The sequence below is a fragment of the Electrophorus electricus genome, chromosome 6 (assembly GCF_041902795.1).
Source record: "Electrophorus electricus isolate QZ-2024a chromosome 6, ASM4190279v1, whole genome shotgun sequence".
Classification (NCBI taxonomy): domain Eukaryota; kingdom Metazoa; phylum Chordata; class Actinopteri; order Gymnotiformes; family Gymnotidae; genus Electrophorus; species Electrophorus electricus.
The window spans coordinates 9384232-9402049 of NC_137502.1; the positions used below are offsets into that span (position 1 = coordinate 9384232).

Sequence of the window (17818 nt, forward strand, 5' to 3'; positions counted from 1 at the left end):
CACCCTTCCCATAGTCTGAACATGAGTATAAGAAATTGTGCTAAGCATGTGCAATATGTCACTCTGAATTTGCACACAGGAAGGCCCAATCCCACTATATAAGACACTAAAGCATGCTTTGGAGAACTCGGGAGCTCCTTTTATGCACTACTCAGGAATAGGATCCATTCGTAAAACATTGCAGTGCTGGGTTGAGCACCATGACATGTCTGAGTGTTCCTGCTTTCCAGGCATTTCACAGCAGCAGCACACATAAGAAACAGCTCACAAGTCATAACCACTCCTCAGATAAGAGGTGCATGGACTCTAGTGAGCCTCTGAGCAAGTGTGACATTACTAGAACAGCCAGGGTGCTGCAGATGGATCTGGCAGACTTCAGTCTGAGCTGATCTAGAAATCAAAGCAGCTTTACAGGCTTATTAAATTATGAAGAAGTATCTGGCAAGAATTCAGATTTTTATTAAAATTCACACTAAGTGGTTGAGCATAACATCGACAGCCAATAGAGAAGTAATGCCTGCCAGTAGGTACTGAAACTCAGCATCATGTTTCTAAGACTTTATGATCATATGAAGGGTAGCCATTATCACCATATGAGTTGCTGGTCCACACTTAGACAGCTTTAATTCACATAATGATAAACACACATCAGCCTAATAAACGTGTCCTTAAATACTCAATATTGCAAGTACACACTTCATAGAGACTGTCTGACCGAGTAACTGCCTAGATTCTCATATACCAGTAAAGACAAGTAGACCATTAATAGTTAAACAAAGAGGAGCTGAATGTCTCCAATAGCCTGCAAATATGGTGTCCATATGTGCGCATTGGACCTCTCGCTGTGAACATGCCCACTGAGCTCTGCTCGTACTGGGGCTGAGGCTGGGCTTGGTGCCCTTGGCAGAAGGACAAAATCCCATGTCTCTTGTTTCAATCCCAACGACTGACATATCTGCTTAACTCCCAGTTCCTTCCTTATCTCACTTCAATCTTCCTCCCCCTTGCTGAACAGCTGTGTGTGTATGTATGTGTTTTCATGTGTGTACGATAGATTTTTAGCGAGTGTCACCTCAGTTTTTCCTTCAACCGAGTTTTATTTCAACACATTCCTTGTATTGCTTCAACCCTATGCAAAATGTCTCTGCAGATCCACTATAATGGACAGAACAGAACAAAACAAGTTTGATATAGAATTATAACAAAAAAAATATCCACGCATGAACATTATTAAACTGTATCCCACATGCACATATTACTAGGGGTTCACGTTATTGCCTACATACAAACTTGTCTCTATGATTAAAGGAAAACAATCTTTTTGACTTTTAAAAACAAAAGCCATCTTCCACATGGATACTACCAAGCTCCAAACAGTCTCCTGTCATCATAGGGATGTCTCCATTACGCAAGTAAAAAGATCACAGACACACTCATTCTCTCACACACAGGCTGTAGTAAATAGGTCAGAGGGGTGGGTGTGGGGGTTGCTTTTTCTCCATGTGGTTGATAAGACCGTTATGACTTGGAGCCGATACTGATGTGATTTCTGCGTCACCCCCTTCCTCTCTCCATATGTCTTCTCTAGCTCTCGCTCCATACTTCACTTCTACTTAACTTCTCCCCCCCCTCCTCTCTGTCTGCATGTCTTTCTCTGGCCCCTGGCTGCCCTGGGTTGGGTTATCCCACTTTTGAGGCAGGATGCTGGGTTGGATTGGCCAGGTGGATTCAGAGCCTACACTTGTCTGTTTCTCGCTGTGAGATTGCCATTTTCCCTAAGTAATAAAAGTGGTATAATGAAGGTGGGACCTTGGAGTAGTGGTACTAAGGACAATAGACAAATACTCTTTCTCTCCCATAAGGAAGAGATGAAAATTGAAATGTGGTTATTTCTCCAAGAAAAAAAACAAAAAACTGCACATCTTATTTTATGATAAGATAGAAAGAGTAACAGATTAATTTTTCAGGAAACAGCATTAGTTACATTGATCTGTTCACTGGTCTAAATGGGTATTTATTTGTGACAGTACCATACAGACTCAAGGAGTCTCTAATGTTATTGCATACCAGAATGACCAAGTAATTGGCTAGGCTATAGTGTCACAAATTATTTCACTTGCCTTCTTTACTGTCAATGTGCAGGAATCAGTAATTTGTCAAATGCTTTTAATCTCCAGGCTGTGAGATAAAGTGGTGGAAAAGGAGAAAAACAGAGCAGAAAGTCACAAAAGCCAGAATATCTTCTATGCACCTTTTATTTTCAATGGTCTTAACATTTAGGTTCATAGAACGTTATAGTTCTGAGAGACCAGTCCACTCCACTAACTCCAGATTCGCTCATGTCATAAATGGCCTAAGTTTGTACTAATACTGCAATAACTGGTGGTTAGAAAATATACCCAAAATACAACATGTTTAGAGTTTGTCTTACTCTTGGCAATCCCAGGTTAAATAATGCAGTCCAGTGCCCCAGAGCACTTTCCCCCAGCTCACGCCATGCTCTTCAATCCACTGCTCTGACCTGCTCTCTGTCTGTCAAGCCATTATCCCTCATGCAGAACTGAACAGCCATCCTTTCAAATGGAAACGAAATGAAAACTTTTTGTGATACCCAGTGTGGGCAATCTGTTTACAAACTAAGGAAATAACAAGCTTAGTCATTACCACACATTTATGAATGCCAAGATCTAATATAAAATAAACTTGTGACATTATATTATACTGACCTCTAATTTTGTCTTTGTGTAAAAGCAGCCCCAGTCAGATGGGATGTCATATAAAGAGAGCGGTGTATCAGAGTGCAATTATTCACTGTTGTTTCAGTGAAAGCACCAAAACCTCCACTAAAGAAGAGAAAAAGAGAAAGCTAATGAGATGATAGATAGCTAGATAGATAGCCAGCTAGCTAGCTAGAGAGAGAGATAGAGAGAGAGAGATGATGGCAGAGTGGCTCTGATGGGGGTGTACAGAGTACAGTGGGCAGTTCTGAACTACATTACTATTAATAGCACAAACAGCTGAGTGCCACTACTGCTCTTTCCCACCTGCTGCTGCCTTTGTAATATAGCTCCCCAAGCATAACCACAAACACCAGGCCAGTGCTAATGTGTGTGTGTGTGTGTGTGTGTGTGTGAGTGTGTGGGTCTGTGTGTTTCTGTGTGTGTGTGTGTGTGTGTATCTATGTGTGCCTGCGTGTGTGTGTCTGTGTTTGTGTGTGTGTGTGTGTGTCTGTGTGTGAGTGTGTGTGTATTTGTGTGTGTGTATTTGTGTGTGTGTGCATGTGTCTGTATGTGTGTGTGTGTGTGTGTGTGTGTGTGTGTGTGTGTGTGTGTGTGTGTGTGTGTACATGTGCATGTGAATGTATGCACGTGCACATGTTACATGTTTTCATGTGTTATCAGCAAACAGGAAATTTGTGTGTTTTTAACGAGATAGTACATTTAAGATATGAACCTTGAAAAACCATGAATAATGAACACCACTGAGACTAGCTCAGGGTCTAGCACTAGCAATCTCAATTAATATATGTTAAAGGTGTAATTATTTTATAACCATTATTCTACTATAAATAGAAAGAGTCCCTTGAGTGATATTTTTGTGTTTTGAACACTAAAATAGCATGATACACTGAATCATTCCCTAAATGATCATAATTAGCACTGACAAGTCAGAGATTTACAATTATCTTTTAAGTTATACATTTTTTCCTCAGCTTTATTTATACAATCCAGCAGAAGTACTTTAATAATTTAATACAAGTGCATTTTTGAAAGCTTGATTTGCACTTTTAACAAAGTAATTACGTAGCAGGAAGCCTGCTGCACTGTATGGGTGAGAGAATCTCTCTGGCACCTCTGTGCTCTCCACATTATGCTCCTTTCAATCTCATTCTAAGTTGGGTTCATTTGGCAGACCTCCATACTACTCACTAAACACACCTGGCACTTCACAAACACACACACACACACACACACACACACACACACACACACACACACAGAGAAAGAGAGAGATATGGAGTGAAAGAGAGAGAGAGAGAGAGAGAGAGAGAGAGAGAGAGAGAGAGAGAGAGAGAAAGGTGACACAAAGGACTTTCTAACTCATTTTAGGCTAAGTACTCTGGATTCATTACCCATAAGACAGGCACAAAATCAAAGATAGAGCATTTACTAACTAAAACCCATCTGACATAAAAAGAGAGTAGTTAAGGAGGAGTGTGTGTGTGTGTGTGTGTGTGTGTGAGAGAGAGAGAGAGAGAGAAAGGGAGAGAGAAAGATTCTTATATGTATATGTAAAGTATCTTATATGCTATCAGAACAGCACACACACATTTGCAAGAACATACATGTACACCAAAGTAGTCAAACTAGCAGCTGCAAAAAAGGTTACAATATTAACAAAAAGGCAGGGGAGACACTGGGGGACTCTCTCTCTCTCTCACACACACACACACACACACACTCTCTCTCTCTCTCTCTCTCTCTCTCACACACACACACTCTCTCTCTCTCACACACACACACACACTCTCTCTCTCTCTCTCTCTCTCTCACACACACACACACTCTCTCTCTCTCACACACACACACACACACACACTCTCTCTCTCTCTCTCTCTCTCTCACACACACACACTCTCTCTCTCTCACACACACACACACACTCTCTCTCTCTCTCTCTCTCTCTCTCACACACACACACTCTCTCTCTCTCACACACACACACACACACACTCTCTCTCTCTCTCTCTCTCTCTCTCTCTCTCACACACACACACTCTCTCTCTCTCACACACACACACACACTCTCTCTCTCTCTCTCTCTCTCTCTCTCTCTCTCTCACACCCCCCCACACACACACACACTCTCTCTCTCTCACACACACACACACACACACACACAGCCCCACCCCCACCCCCACACACACTCTCTCTCTTTCTCTCTCTCTCACACACACACACACACACACACACACACACACACACACACACACACACACACACACAGCCCCCCCCACACACTCTCTCTCTCTCTTTTTCTCTCTTCCTTTCTGTTATGCCTACTGCACTCTCTAGAGGAATGGGGTTCATTCAACAAGCAAGACCAGACAAGAATCTCACAGAATCCTTGCATGTAGGATTCTGAGAATATTCTAAAAATGTTCCAAGAAAAGGAAAAACAAGTGTATGCAGACCCGAATTACGTTGATATCCACATATTTAACATATTCAGAAATGATCCCTCTTAAATCAAATACCAAAAAGATTTCTGCAAGCTGGTTTTGAGGCCCACTAACCCCTAAAAGAGAACAGCCTCAGTCCAGCACTGCAAGCTGAACCCTATTGAAAATAAATCACATTATCATATATAGAGAAATAACATATTTGGAATATTCAAACACAGACATCCAAACACTATCATTATCTAACTACCAGATATGAAACCATCAGGTCTTAAACAAGTACAGGGCCCAGTAGCCAAAAGCTAGCCATAGTAAAAGGCAGAAACAAAAGAGATCTCGGCTACACAAAGAGATAAAGTAAAAGTAAAGTCACTTTGAGAGGTGAGGCTGAGGTAGTGGGGCAGTCTAATCTTCACTGTGAAAAAATTCAGACAGAAGGAACTTCAGTGAAATAACATGTATACCTATACATTTCACCCAGTTAGCACAATATTAGTAGGCGCTCTTCAGCCAACAGACAGCAATTAACATTTTTCAAATGTATCTAGTCATCCATGGTTCTACATGATTCTACATGATTAGCCATGTTCTTATGTCAAATGATGGTGCCTGTTTCTGGGTTTATGTTTGGTGCATTGTTTCTGGAATTTGTGTATATGTATATGCATGGATAATTATAATATGGACACCAACTTACAAACAGACGATAAACAGAAATTATTCTTGTTACATATTATTGAGATGTTGTTATACACATTGTTATTGCGTTGCTGATCATTTTGTAATTGTTTCGGCAATACTGTGTGTTAAGCAGTCATTCCAATAAAACCCATTAAAGTGAATCTGAAATTTAGAGTTAAAGGGCAAAAGAGCCTAAGAAAGAGCAGGAGAGTGAATAACAGAGAGAGAGAGAGAGAGAAAGTATAAAAGAGCAATAGAGCAAAACAGAAAGGAAAAGGAACAAATAGAACAAATATAGAGAGGTACAGCAAGAAAGGGAGTTCCTGTAACTAAAAACCTAAATGAGGCTAAAAATAGAACAGCCTGTATTTGGATGAATCATAGATGAATGAGTCATCCAGTAAGAAGTGGGAGCAAAAAGAGTGAGAGAGAGAGAAAGTGAGAGAGAGAGATGAAGAATTCCCTGCAGTGCATTGGCATGCAGGTTTGTATGGTCCCTTACAGTGAAGCACAAATGTATTAATTCCAGACATGCCCCATGGATTCCCTCCTTTGTCTATCACAGTTGTCACACACAGCAATACAGTACCTCGACTAAAAAAAAAACAACTAATGGCTGCTACAGACAAAAGATCAACTAGAGAGAAAATAGATGGATGTAGAGACTGAAAAGAAGAGGGTGTATGTGTGTGAGCTGTTGTGAGCTAGTACGGAACTCACTACAAAGAATTAGACTACCAGCACATGCACACAGAATCATGCAGGAGGCCTTGTCTGGGTAAGTTAATTGTAAACAGGATGGTCTTCCACGCTTCACTGAGGCGAAACGTATTGCCTTCACTGTCAAAGAGCTTTCTTTTGTTGTCATAAGATACATGCACAAATATGCAGTCACAAACAGACAAAAATGCAGAGACAGACGAATACATGGTGCTGTCCAAGGTTCTGAAACAGATGCTTACTGAATTAAAGCTTAGAACTGAAGTACTGTCTACAGTGATGAAATAAGGGAACTGTCCAAAGAAAACAGTGCTTAAATGAGAACTGAAAATACTTGGTGTCACATAATAAATACAGGACAAAACCTGTACTTTGGGAATTATGAATAATAAACTAATAAGCAATTACAACAATTTTTATTTATGTTTATGTTGCCGTGCTTATGAAAAAGGCACATAACATATTTCACATCAAGGTCTATTTTTTTTTAATTTTTATCAAAGCCTTTGAGTGAACAATGTCTATTCAGAGATGTACAGTATGATATGGCCTGAGAGAATGCATTTGAAAAAAAAATTGACTTTGAAAAAAGTGTTTCTTGGTTGGTTTTAAGTCTGGGTTTCTCCATTAATTATGACTTAAAACCAGGTTGAGCAGATGTGGGGATGGAAATTTTGACCTCCATATCACTTGTGGTGTGTGTGTGTGTGTGTGTGTGTGTGTGTGTGTGCGTGTGTGTGTGTGTGTGTGTGTGGCATAATAATAAGAAAATGTTTCTAAAAGGAATAATGAGAGCAATTACAATTAAGCATTGTTCAGACTGCTGGGCTATTGCTATGTTACACACACCTTCTTCCCTGTTCTTTTCTAATTCACTTGAAACTGAATCTATCGAAATATCGCACACTGAAGAGATTGTTTCCTAAAATCATTAAATCTTTCAAGTATAAGTTTTCAAAAGCTCAAGGGTAATGCTTAACCTTTTAACCTCCTCTTAACAGAGGCTCTTTATGTGAGTGATGGTACGGGTGACTTTTTAGTGCTGTTACTGGCGAAAAGTTTTAGAATGCTTCATCTATCTTGCACAGATTACATTTAAATGAGATATTTAATGCAGTCAGTGGAGAGTGGTGGGATACATGCAAAACAAGACATTTACTGAGGACTGTGTGTGGTGCCAACAGGAATGCCCTTGTTCTGCAGTCTGTATAAAAATGTGAGCGGTGTGTGTGTTTTAGTACTTACCTAGTCGAGGGTCATACTGTCTCATCTGCACCTCCTCCACACAGTCTGCAGGGAACCAGCCAGTCCTCCCTTTCACAGTGCCTTCCCAGAACCCCCCCTCTCCTATACTCAACACTGAGAGAGAGAGAGAGAGAGAGAGAGAGAGAGAGAGAGAGAGAGAGAGAGAGAGAGAGAGAGAGAGGGGGGGGGGAGAGAGAGAGAGTGAGAGGGGGAGAGAGAGAGAGAGAGAGAGAGAGAGAGAGAGTGAGAGGGGAGAGAGAGAGAGGGAGAGAGAGAGAGAGAGAGAGAAAGAGAGTGAGAGAGAGAGAGAGAGAAAGAGAGTAAGAGAGAGAGAGAGAGAGAGAAAGAGAGAGTGAGAGAGTGAGAGGGAGAGGAGAGAGAGAGAAAGAGAGTGAAGAGAGAGAGAGAGAGAGAGATAGAGAGAGAGAGAGAGAGAGAGAGAGAGAGAGAGAAGAATTGCAGTGGCTGAAGTGTTAACAACTTCAACTAATAGCTGCTCAGTTTAGTATTATGAGTGGCCTTGACATAGATGTGTGTAAGAACAGTGTGAATGTAGAGTGGATCGTGAAGATGATCCAGAGGGTGAGAGTGAGAGAAGGAGAGAGAGGTGGATGGAAGGAGAGAGTGAGTGAGAGAGTGTCATATTTTAGTGCCCATGCTTTCATTAACAATAATCATAGTATAGCTATTAAAAAAAAACAAGTATAAGGTAGTTATAAAGATTCATTCACATGGGAATAATTCACTTTGGGGTGAATGTAAATCAATAGAAATAGGCACAAGGACAATAAACAATTTAATCTTAAGAATACTGTGTGAGAATGGCAAAACACTGAAGTGGACAAAACACACAAACCAAACACACACACACACACACACACACACACACACACACACACACACACACACACACACACACATACTCACTTGCTATCCTTCAGCGTTGTAGTTGCTAGGATACCACAGTTTTAAGGTATGAGGGCATAAATGTGCATGTTCATGGATGCATGTGTATATATTTAAATGTTTATCAAAGGAGAGGTGTGCAGTTTTCGTCATGGAAAACAGAATTTGAGTTTCATTCATTCATTTCACAGCAAACCTAATGCTTAGATCAGTAATTCTCTTAATTTACACAATGCAATGTACAAGCTTTGCATGCAACAATCCACGACTGTTTTTTTATATTCTGTTTTCTTTATCTCTTTGCATCTTTAGTGCCTTTGTGTGCATAGTGGAGCATTGTTGGTCACAAATGTAGTGAGGAGTGTCGGGCTGTCCATTGAGTAGCTGCAAGAGGAGTCACAGCCCTTCATTGAATGTCTTCTCTTTTCCCTTATGGAGAGCAACTCAATAACTCTGACTCTCTCTCACACACATGCATCTACACACAACAATACACACACATATATGCAGCACCCCCTGAGATTTGCTCTGTTTCACTCTTTTTTTGTTAATCTGTATTACAGTGGTAGATTCTGTAATACAACACCAGAGGAAAAGGCTGTAAAATAATCTGTAAAGAGGAAATCACAAATTTCTACAGTGGTGTGAAAAAGTGTTTCCCTCCTTCCTGATATCTTATTTTTTTGCATGTTTGTCACACTTAAATGTTTCAGATCATCAAACAAATTTAAATATTAGACAAAGATAACACAAACAAACACAAAATGCAGTTTCTAAATGAAGGTTTTTATTATTAAGGGGAAAAAAATCCAAACCTACATGGCCCTGTGTGAAAAAATGATTGCCCTCCCTGTTAAAACATAAATTAACTGTGGTTTATCACATCTTTGGAAAGTTCAATTTCTCAAGCCACACCCAGGCCTGATTACTACCACAGCTGTTCTCAACCAAGAAATCACTTAAATATGACCTGCCTTACAAGGTGAAGTAGACCAAAAGATCCTCAAAAGCTAGACATCATGCTGCCATCCAAAGAAATTCAGGAACAAATGAAATACAAAGTAATTGAGCTCCATCAGTCTGGAAAAGGTTATAAAGCCATTTCTAAAGCTTTGAGACTCCAGCGAACCACAGTGAGAGCCATTATCCACAAATGGTGAAAACATGGAACAGTGGTGAACCTTCCCAGGAGTGGCCGGCTGACGAAAATTACCCCAAGAGCGCAGCGACGACTCATCCAAGAGGTCACAAAAGACCCCACAACGACATCCAAAGAACTGCAGGCCTTGCAAGGTCAGTGTTCATGACTCCACCATAAGAATGAGACTGGGCAAAAATGGCCCAGTTCCAAGATGAAAGCCACCATTGAGCAAAAATAACATAAAGGGTCATTTCAGTTTTGCCAGAAAGCATCTTGATGATTCCCAAGAATTTGGGGAAAATACTCTGTGGACTGACGAGACAAAAGTTTAACTTTTTGGAAGGTGTATGTCCCATTACATCTGGCATAAAAATAACACAGCATTTCAGAAAAGGAACATCATGCCAACAGTAAATATGGCGGTGGTAATGTGATGGTCTGGGGCCGTTTTGCTGCTTTAGGACCTGGAAGACTTGCTGTGGTAAATGGAACCATGAATTCTGCTGTCTACCAAAAAATCCTGAAGGAGAATATCTGGCCATCTGTTCGTGACCTCAAGATGAAGCGCACTTTGGTTCTGCAGCAGGACAATGATCCAAAACACACCCACAAGTCCACCTCTGAATGGCTTAAGAAAAACAAAATGAAGACTTTGGAGTGGCATAGTCAAAGTCCTGACCCGAATCTGATTGAGATGCTGTGGCATGACCTTAAAAAGGCGGTTCATGCTTGAAAACCCTCCAATGTGGCCAAATTACAACAATTCTGCAAAGATGAGTGGGCCAAAATTCCTCCACAGCGCTGTAAAAGACTCATTGCTTTACTTATTGCAAACACATGATTGCAGTTGTTACTGCTAAGGGTGGCCCAACCAGTTATTAGGTTTAGGGGGCAATCACTTTTTCACACAGGGCCATGTAGGTTTGGATTTTTTTCCATTATTAATAAAAAGCTTCATTTAAAAACTGCATTTTGTGTTTACTCATGTTTTCTGTGTTTAATATTTACATTTGTTTGATGAACTGAAACAAGTGTGACAAACATGCAAAAAAATAAGATATCAGGAAGGGGCAAACACTTTTTCACACCACTGTACACTGCTGCAGCATAAGCCTATAATCATCCGCAGACGACCATGAGTAATGTTTCTGCAGAATTTTCATGAATCACATTCATGTGCAATTACATATATTTTTGTCAATATAGTGCAGCTCTGTACTTTAAAAATGTTTTTTATTTCTGCTGTTTTCTCCATATATTATCAACTACCAGTAGAGACTATGCCAATGACCCCGATAAACATAACTATAAACACAAATACAAACTTCCTCAAAAATATTCAACAACAAACTCTCTGTCTTACAGCCACTTTTGCTCCTCCACTACCATATGATGATTGTTAATTTTTCATCTAAATGCAACCAATTATGACCCAAGTTTTAATCAAGGGATATGACATTCTGCATGTAAAATGAATTGGCTTTAGGAGGTAATCTAGCCTGCAGGATAGTCATTTGATTATTACATTCATTCCACTTTTAAGTTAGAATGGCTGTGAATTTGCTGTTAGTTGGGTTCATCTATAATTGCGTTCTCTCTGCAGGTTCTGCTAAAAAGTAATTTGGACAGTAAGACATAAACAAAAGGCTCCATATGACTATGGCTGGAGACCACTGACCTAGTGCACAGCAGGGCATAGAGACAAGATCCAAACAACCACCCCTCATCAGTATGACTCCTCTCTGACACACTCCAGTTGCTGAGACATACCTTTTTTTTATTGCTGCATGGATGAGTGGCTACAGGAACTATTCTTCATTGTGACTGACAGCGAGAAACTCACTTCACATCTACTGCAGAAGCCATCCATCCCACTTGAACTGTAGCCTGCCCACAGGGCTCTAGCACTTCTAACAGGCTTCGTTTACATTATTTCTAGCAGGGATGTGAGGTTGTGGAAATACGTGAAATTCCAGCATAGAAGTCTTAGAATCCAATAAGCTTGTGTGTGTGTGTGTGTGTGTGTGTGTGTGTGTGTGCTTATTTGAGTAGGAAACCAGAGTGATGCCTGATGGATGTCTCCGGTCCTGGTTTGTGCCTGGGCAGGGGTGGTGTATTGGAAACTGGCATACATTTGCAATGGCCAAACAGCACCATGGGAAAAACACTGTCCAAACTCCAAGAATCAGTGCCCACCTGTCACCCAGCAACCCAGGCCAAGCTTGCAACAGAGGAGGCATTATTATAGAGCAGTGTGCACTGAAGGTGCTAAAGGAGCTGAGCTAAGCCTGTCACATGTTATGTTTGTATGATTTGACAACATACGCAGATGTGCTCAAACATAGTGACACAGGACACACTCTGCATCAGTAGTCTCACAGTGAACAGGGGAGATCAGATGCCACTGGAATGCAATAACTGTGGTAATAAGATATATATATAATGTTTATTTTGTTTAAACATAAAACAAACTTTCTTATTTATTCTCATGATGCATTTTTTTGCTTCTAAAATTTCCCTGTGTTAAATGTTTCATTTGTACACTTAAAATGTTATGTTGTTTTTTAATAAAATGTATTGGTCATTGTACAGCAATACTTTGCTAAGATAAATAGTCATTATATGATGTACTGTACATTATTAGCTAGTGTGGTCATTTACATGCATGTCATTATATATTCTTTACACATATAAAAAATTCCCCCCTCACCTGTGACCTCTACCAGAGGCCTGGGAGCTTGAGGGTCCAGCTAAGATACAGGACCCAAGGTAGTTTGAGGGTCCTGTATCTTAGCTGTTCCCAGGACCCTTCTGTATGGAGATCTCAGATTTTGTTCCTGGGATCTGCTGGAGCCATTCTCCCAGTTTTCAGGTCACAGCTCCTAGAGTTCCAATTACCACGGGAACCATTGTTGCCTTCACCCTCCACATCTTTTCCAGCTCTTCTTTCAGCCCTGGGTATTTCTAAAGCTTCTCGTGTTCCTTGTTCCTGATGTTGCTATCTCTTGGGATTGCTACATCTGTCACACCCTCTTCTGCTAGTTATCCACCACTACTATGTCTGGTTGTTTGGCCAATACCATTTTGTTCAGTCTGTATATGGAATTCCCACATGATCTTAGATTGGTCATTCAGATACATAAATATAAGAAAGTGTTTTGAGCATCATTCTTGACCCTTAGTCTTGCCTTCCATACACACACACACACACACACACACACACACACACACACACACACACACACACACACACACACACACACATATATATATACACACACACACACACATACATATATATATATATATATATATATATATATATATATATATATATACGCCAAAACAAAACATGTGAAATTAATACCAACTGATTAAAAAGAGTACTAAAGAGTTTTGCTTTAATAATTGAAATTAACTCCAGAGGTGTGACATAGTTTAAGATATTGTTCAGAATATTCTGAAGGCTGCTGTTTAGAAATATTGTTCATATGATATGACTAGGACAAATGATATGAGCAGTGCTGAAAAAGCACTTAGCCAGGGAGATGAAAAAGAGTGAGAGAGTGAAAGGAGAGAGCGGGAGTGAGAACGAATGAGGAAGTGTTATAAAGTGAGAGACAGACATAACAAAACGGGAGATGGAGAGTGGGAGGGGGAGAGGAAGAAGGAAAATGAGAAATAGGGAGTATTTTAGCTCACAGAGATTCTGTTCCATTAGGGCTTGGCTGAAATGTGGGAAAAACTGAGAGGCTGAATCTTACTCTGCTTTTTTCCCCACAAACCAATTTGTCAAAATTGCATGTGTGTACGCATGCGTGTATGTGTGTGTGCATATGCATGTATGCGCACACTTCTGAAGTGTATTTATACCTATACGTAACATCACTGCCCCCGTACTGTCTGTCAAGCTATCAACATTGTCAGCATACTTAAGAAGTACATGCATGTGTGTCACTCTTCTTTTTAACTAGATTTGCGTAATAAAGTTTAAGCTGAATGAAGGAACAGCTGGTTGGCTGGTATTTCACATCAATCATACTCCATTGTAATTCGTTTCAAGCCAGGTTGGGCCTGTCTCCCTGCCGCCATATAATACACTGCTCCCTGCAATAAATGTGCCAAACATCTAAAATGTGTCTGTTTGGGGGGTTGAATCTGCATGAAAAAATACCTCATGCTTCATCTTAAAAAGCCCTGAGCCCAGTTCCCCAAAAGCTCCATGGTGTTAAAATCAGCCATCAAAGAAAGAGCTCTACAAGTCAAACTCAGTGACCTTTGGGGTAAAACTCATTGCTGATGGTTAATCTCAAGCAGCTCTTAATTTGTACACTCAGAAGACTATTCTATATGTCAGTACAGTAACAGGCTATGTAGCAGGGGAATTTTTCTAGGCAATAATGAAAGCTTATGATTATGTGCTCCTTGTACAAGTAAAGGGAATGCATCACTTTCTAAAGCACTGAAAAGTCTCAGCTGGTGCCATCTATTCCTTGAGTTCTATTACCTGTGTGTGTTCCAGATTGTTTTTGCCCTGCAATACACACATTCATCAAAAAGCCATTTCCAAATGGAATACACTAAGAGAAAGCAATAAACTGGAAATGTGATTCCAGAAGAGTTACAGCACAATACTGGTCTCACTTCAAATATCTCAGCGTAACGGTACAAAAGTACGCTAAACAGCATTTTCCAGCTGTTTCTCAGACACAGCAGTGTCTGAGGGAGAGGAAACCTTTCACTGTGTGTTTAACCGAACCCTGCAGAGGACTCTCCTCCCACCACTGTCCTGCACCTGTGCCCTATTCATAAGACTCCTGGCTTTTATTTTTCCCTTGCATTCTTCCAGTGAAACTGTGGAAAAAGGAATATGCCTCACTTACATTCTCATGGCAGTTTTCTTGTCTTATCACAGCAAGACTCTCTTGTGCCATTCTTTTCTTATCTGGAATGCCATAAAAGATGACTGAAGAACGGGGAAATAGTTATGATTCGGTTGTCTCACTGGACAAAATCCAGGTGTTTGTGGTAAACAAATGCTAAGACACCTCTCTCTTGTCCATTATGTATTTGCAGACCCAAACCCAAAGGGAAATGAATCAGACATCAGTGCAACACTTTCTAAAAGAAGTGCATATAATAAGGGGCTCAGTGTGGAATGACAGACTCCCAGAGTTATTTAAGTTTCCTTTTAGCATTTGTTGCCACTCAATCTGAAAGGGGTAGAACTGTAGATCAGCAGCATGGGGCTAATGGAAACAGAGATGCCACACAATTAGGGCATGTGCAGATGAAGGTTCAGGTGCATTCAGCCCTGGGGGCAGAGATGTCTAAGACAATAGGTGGTAGGTTGGCAGGTTGCATGGTCTAGGTCTGCATCTTGCTTGGAGCAGCAAGTTGTCCTGGATTGACACTGGCCAGTACCCATCGCTGCCAGGGGTTGCCATGGAGAGTCCAGAGAACTGAGTGTGAAGGAACACGGTAAAATAATTTGTCACTGTAGCATTCTATCTGCATTTAGCTCATCTTGTTGAGTCATGCAGCTCTCTTGATATGTTTATCATCCCTTCACCAACAATATCACCAGGGCATTTCCAAAATTCAATACTTCAATGTCATACAGTCCAATGTTTATCAATTGCAGAATTCCTGCACATAAAAGTATATATGCACTCACACACACACACACACACACACCTTGTAACAAGAGCAGAGTATGATAAGCGTTGTTTGGTACTCAGCAGGAGACTCAAACAGGTTAATACCCATAGAGAACAGGGCCCTTTCCACCACACCCACACCCATCTACACACCTATCCACCCACCTATACCCATCTACACATCCAAACTCCATATACCCACACCCATACCCCACACCCACCTATAAACCCTCAAACATACTCTCCCATCCCTATATATCCACACCTACCCACCCCAACACCCACCCCCACACTCAAACCTACATACACAACCACGCCAACTTACACACACCGACATCCATCCACACACAAGCTTACAAATGTAAGGGCACAACAATCCTTCTCTCCCTCTCTCTCCCCTTCAGTATTTCTGCTTATGTGGCAGGAAGATATGGGCAGAAAAAGATGAGTGATCATAGGAATAATAAGAAATAAATCAAATATTTTACATGTGATGGTGCAAACAAGGTAGTTCTGTCCAACACACACATACATGTATACATATAAATACATCTGTGTGTAATATTTAAACAGAAGTGGTAAGAACAGAATTGCATTAGGTCTGTTTACAGAAGTACTCTAATGTATGGCTATGCAGTACCATGGTCCCTGAGCACACTGGTTCATGTAATAGTCCTTTATATTTCTACATGTGGCATTAGATTTCAAACACATAACACACTCAGAGGGAGGACCCTGGGTAAGACAAACACAGCAGTGGGGTTAGAGTTGGGTGGGGTGGGAGGTAGTTGGCCTTGGGGAAAGAGAGAGGAGAAGCTGTCTCATGTCTGGATTGTGGTGGGTGGCAGCAGAGTGCTGACTCCGCTGTTATCTGTGCAGTGCATTCCATTAAACTCACTTCCTTAATTCAGTAACTAGACCCCCCTCACACACACACACATACACACACACACAAACACACACACAGTTTACTTATACTACAGTGCTGTGCTTTATTGATAGTAATCCACATTTTCAAACTCACTTTACATATCACTCTCCGAAGAGATTCATTATGAAACCATGGAAACCTGGCCTGGGTCTCAGGTGGGAAGATGGGAATTGTAGTTTGCTGTAAAATCCGATATGTGAGGAATGTTACTTTAGTTTACAAGCCTGAAAGTGACTCACAACTATGAATGATGCTGAGTGTAGAATGCAGCAAGGGTCAGTACTGCACTGGAGAGATGATGGTAGAAGAGACGGTATGAACAGGGAGTAAAGGGGAAGTGTAACAGGAAGAGTAGGAGATAAAAAGGAAGCCTTAAACAAGTGCAGCAAAAGGCAGAATGAACATGAGAGGGAAGGAAAAGAGAGTCACGACTCTTGGGGAGGAAGAGTGCAGTGGTGCAGTCCCTTTCTCATTGGTATGCTGAGCCTGGAATGAGAGAGAAGGGGAAAGGGGTGAAAAAGAGAGAGAGAGAGATAATGAGAGAGTGAGAGATAATGAGAGACAGTGAGTGAGAGAGAGAATGAGAGAGAGTGACAGAGAGAGAGAGAGAGAAGCATGAAAGCAAAGGGAGATTTAGTCAGGAATTATATTAAAAGCAATACTTTCTGCTAGGGTGGAGATACTGCTTTTGATTCAGAGGAATCCCCGTCGTCTATGACTGTCTGTGCATCTGTCCCTCCCTTCCTCTCTGTCCCTCCCTCTCTCTCTCTGCCTTAGGGGTGTAGCCTGAAATAGCCTGGCGTGGATGTTTTATAGTTCATACCTCAGCGACTCCCCGTGTGCCTAACTGCTTCACCACCCCTTCTGCCGCATACTCATGTCTCTTACTCTCTCCCTCTCTCTCTCCCCCTCTCTCTCTCTTTCTCTCAGACACACACACACACACACACACACACACACACATATGTACCCTTCCCTTCCAATCAGTGCCTGAGGAGTGTAATTAGTAACCAACAGAGTTATGATTGTGATCTGTTCTGATTTTTTCTGTACTTTGTAACCCAGGATGTATTCCCTATTTCAGAACATGGAAGTGTCTGATAACAGCTTCTGGGGAAACTATTGATTAATACACAGCTAATGTGCTGAAGAATATCAACAATAGTTAGGATGATAAATAATACAAAGTTTTACTCAAAGGAATGTGCATGTCTCTGCACTTACTGTTCAGTTAATGACTGACTCTTCAATCTCCTCACATGTGCCCTTTATCATGTCTGAATCACAAGTCAGCATGGTGAACAACATGTTCTTAATACACACATACATGCACCCCCCAGCTACAATTAAGG

The 17818-nt window shown here is 40.9% G+C and overlaps 1 protein-coding gene across 15 annotated transcripts in view; it reads right to left on the reverse strand.

The window, feature by feature from the left end:
• Positions 1-17818, reverse strand: part of shank3a (SH3 and multiple ankyrin repeat domains 3a) — a 229440-nt gene that overhangs the window by 25651 nt on the left and 185971 nt on the right. For all 15 annotated transcript variants that reach the window (XR_014124032.1, XR_004775895.2, XM_081715340.1 and 12 more), the window contains one exon: positions 7829-7942. Coding sequence is in view for 13 of the 15 variants with exons in the window: in XM_081715340.1 (XP_081571466.1) it covers positions 7829-7942 (114 nt within the window). In the remaining 2 variants the exon portion in view is untranslated. The remainder of the gene's footprint in view (positions 1-7828; positions 7943-17818) is intronic.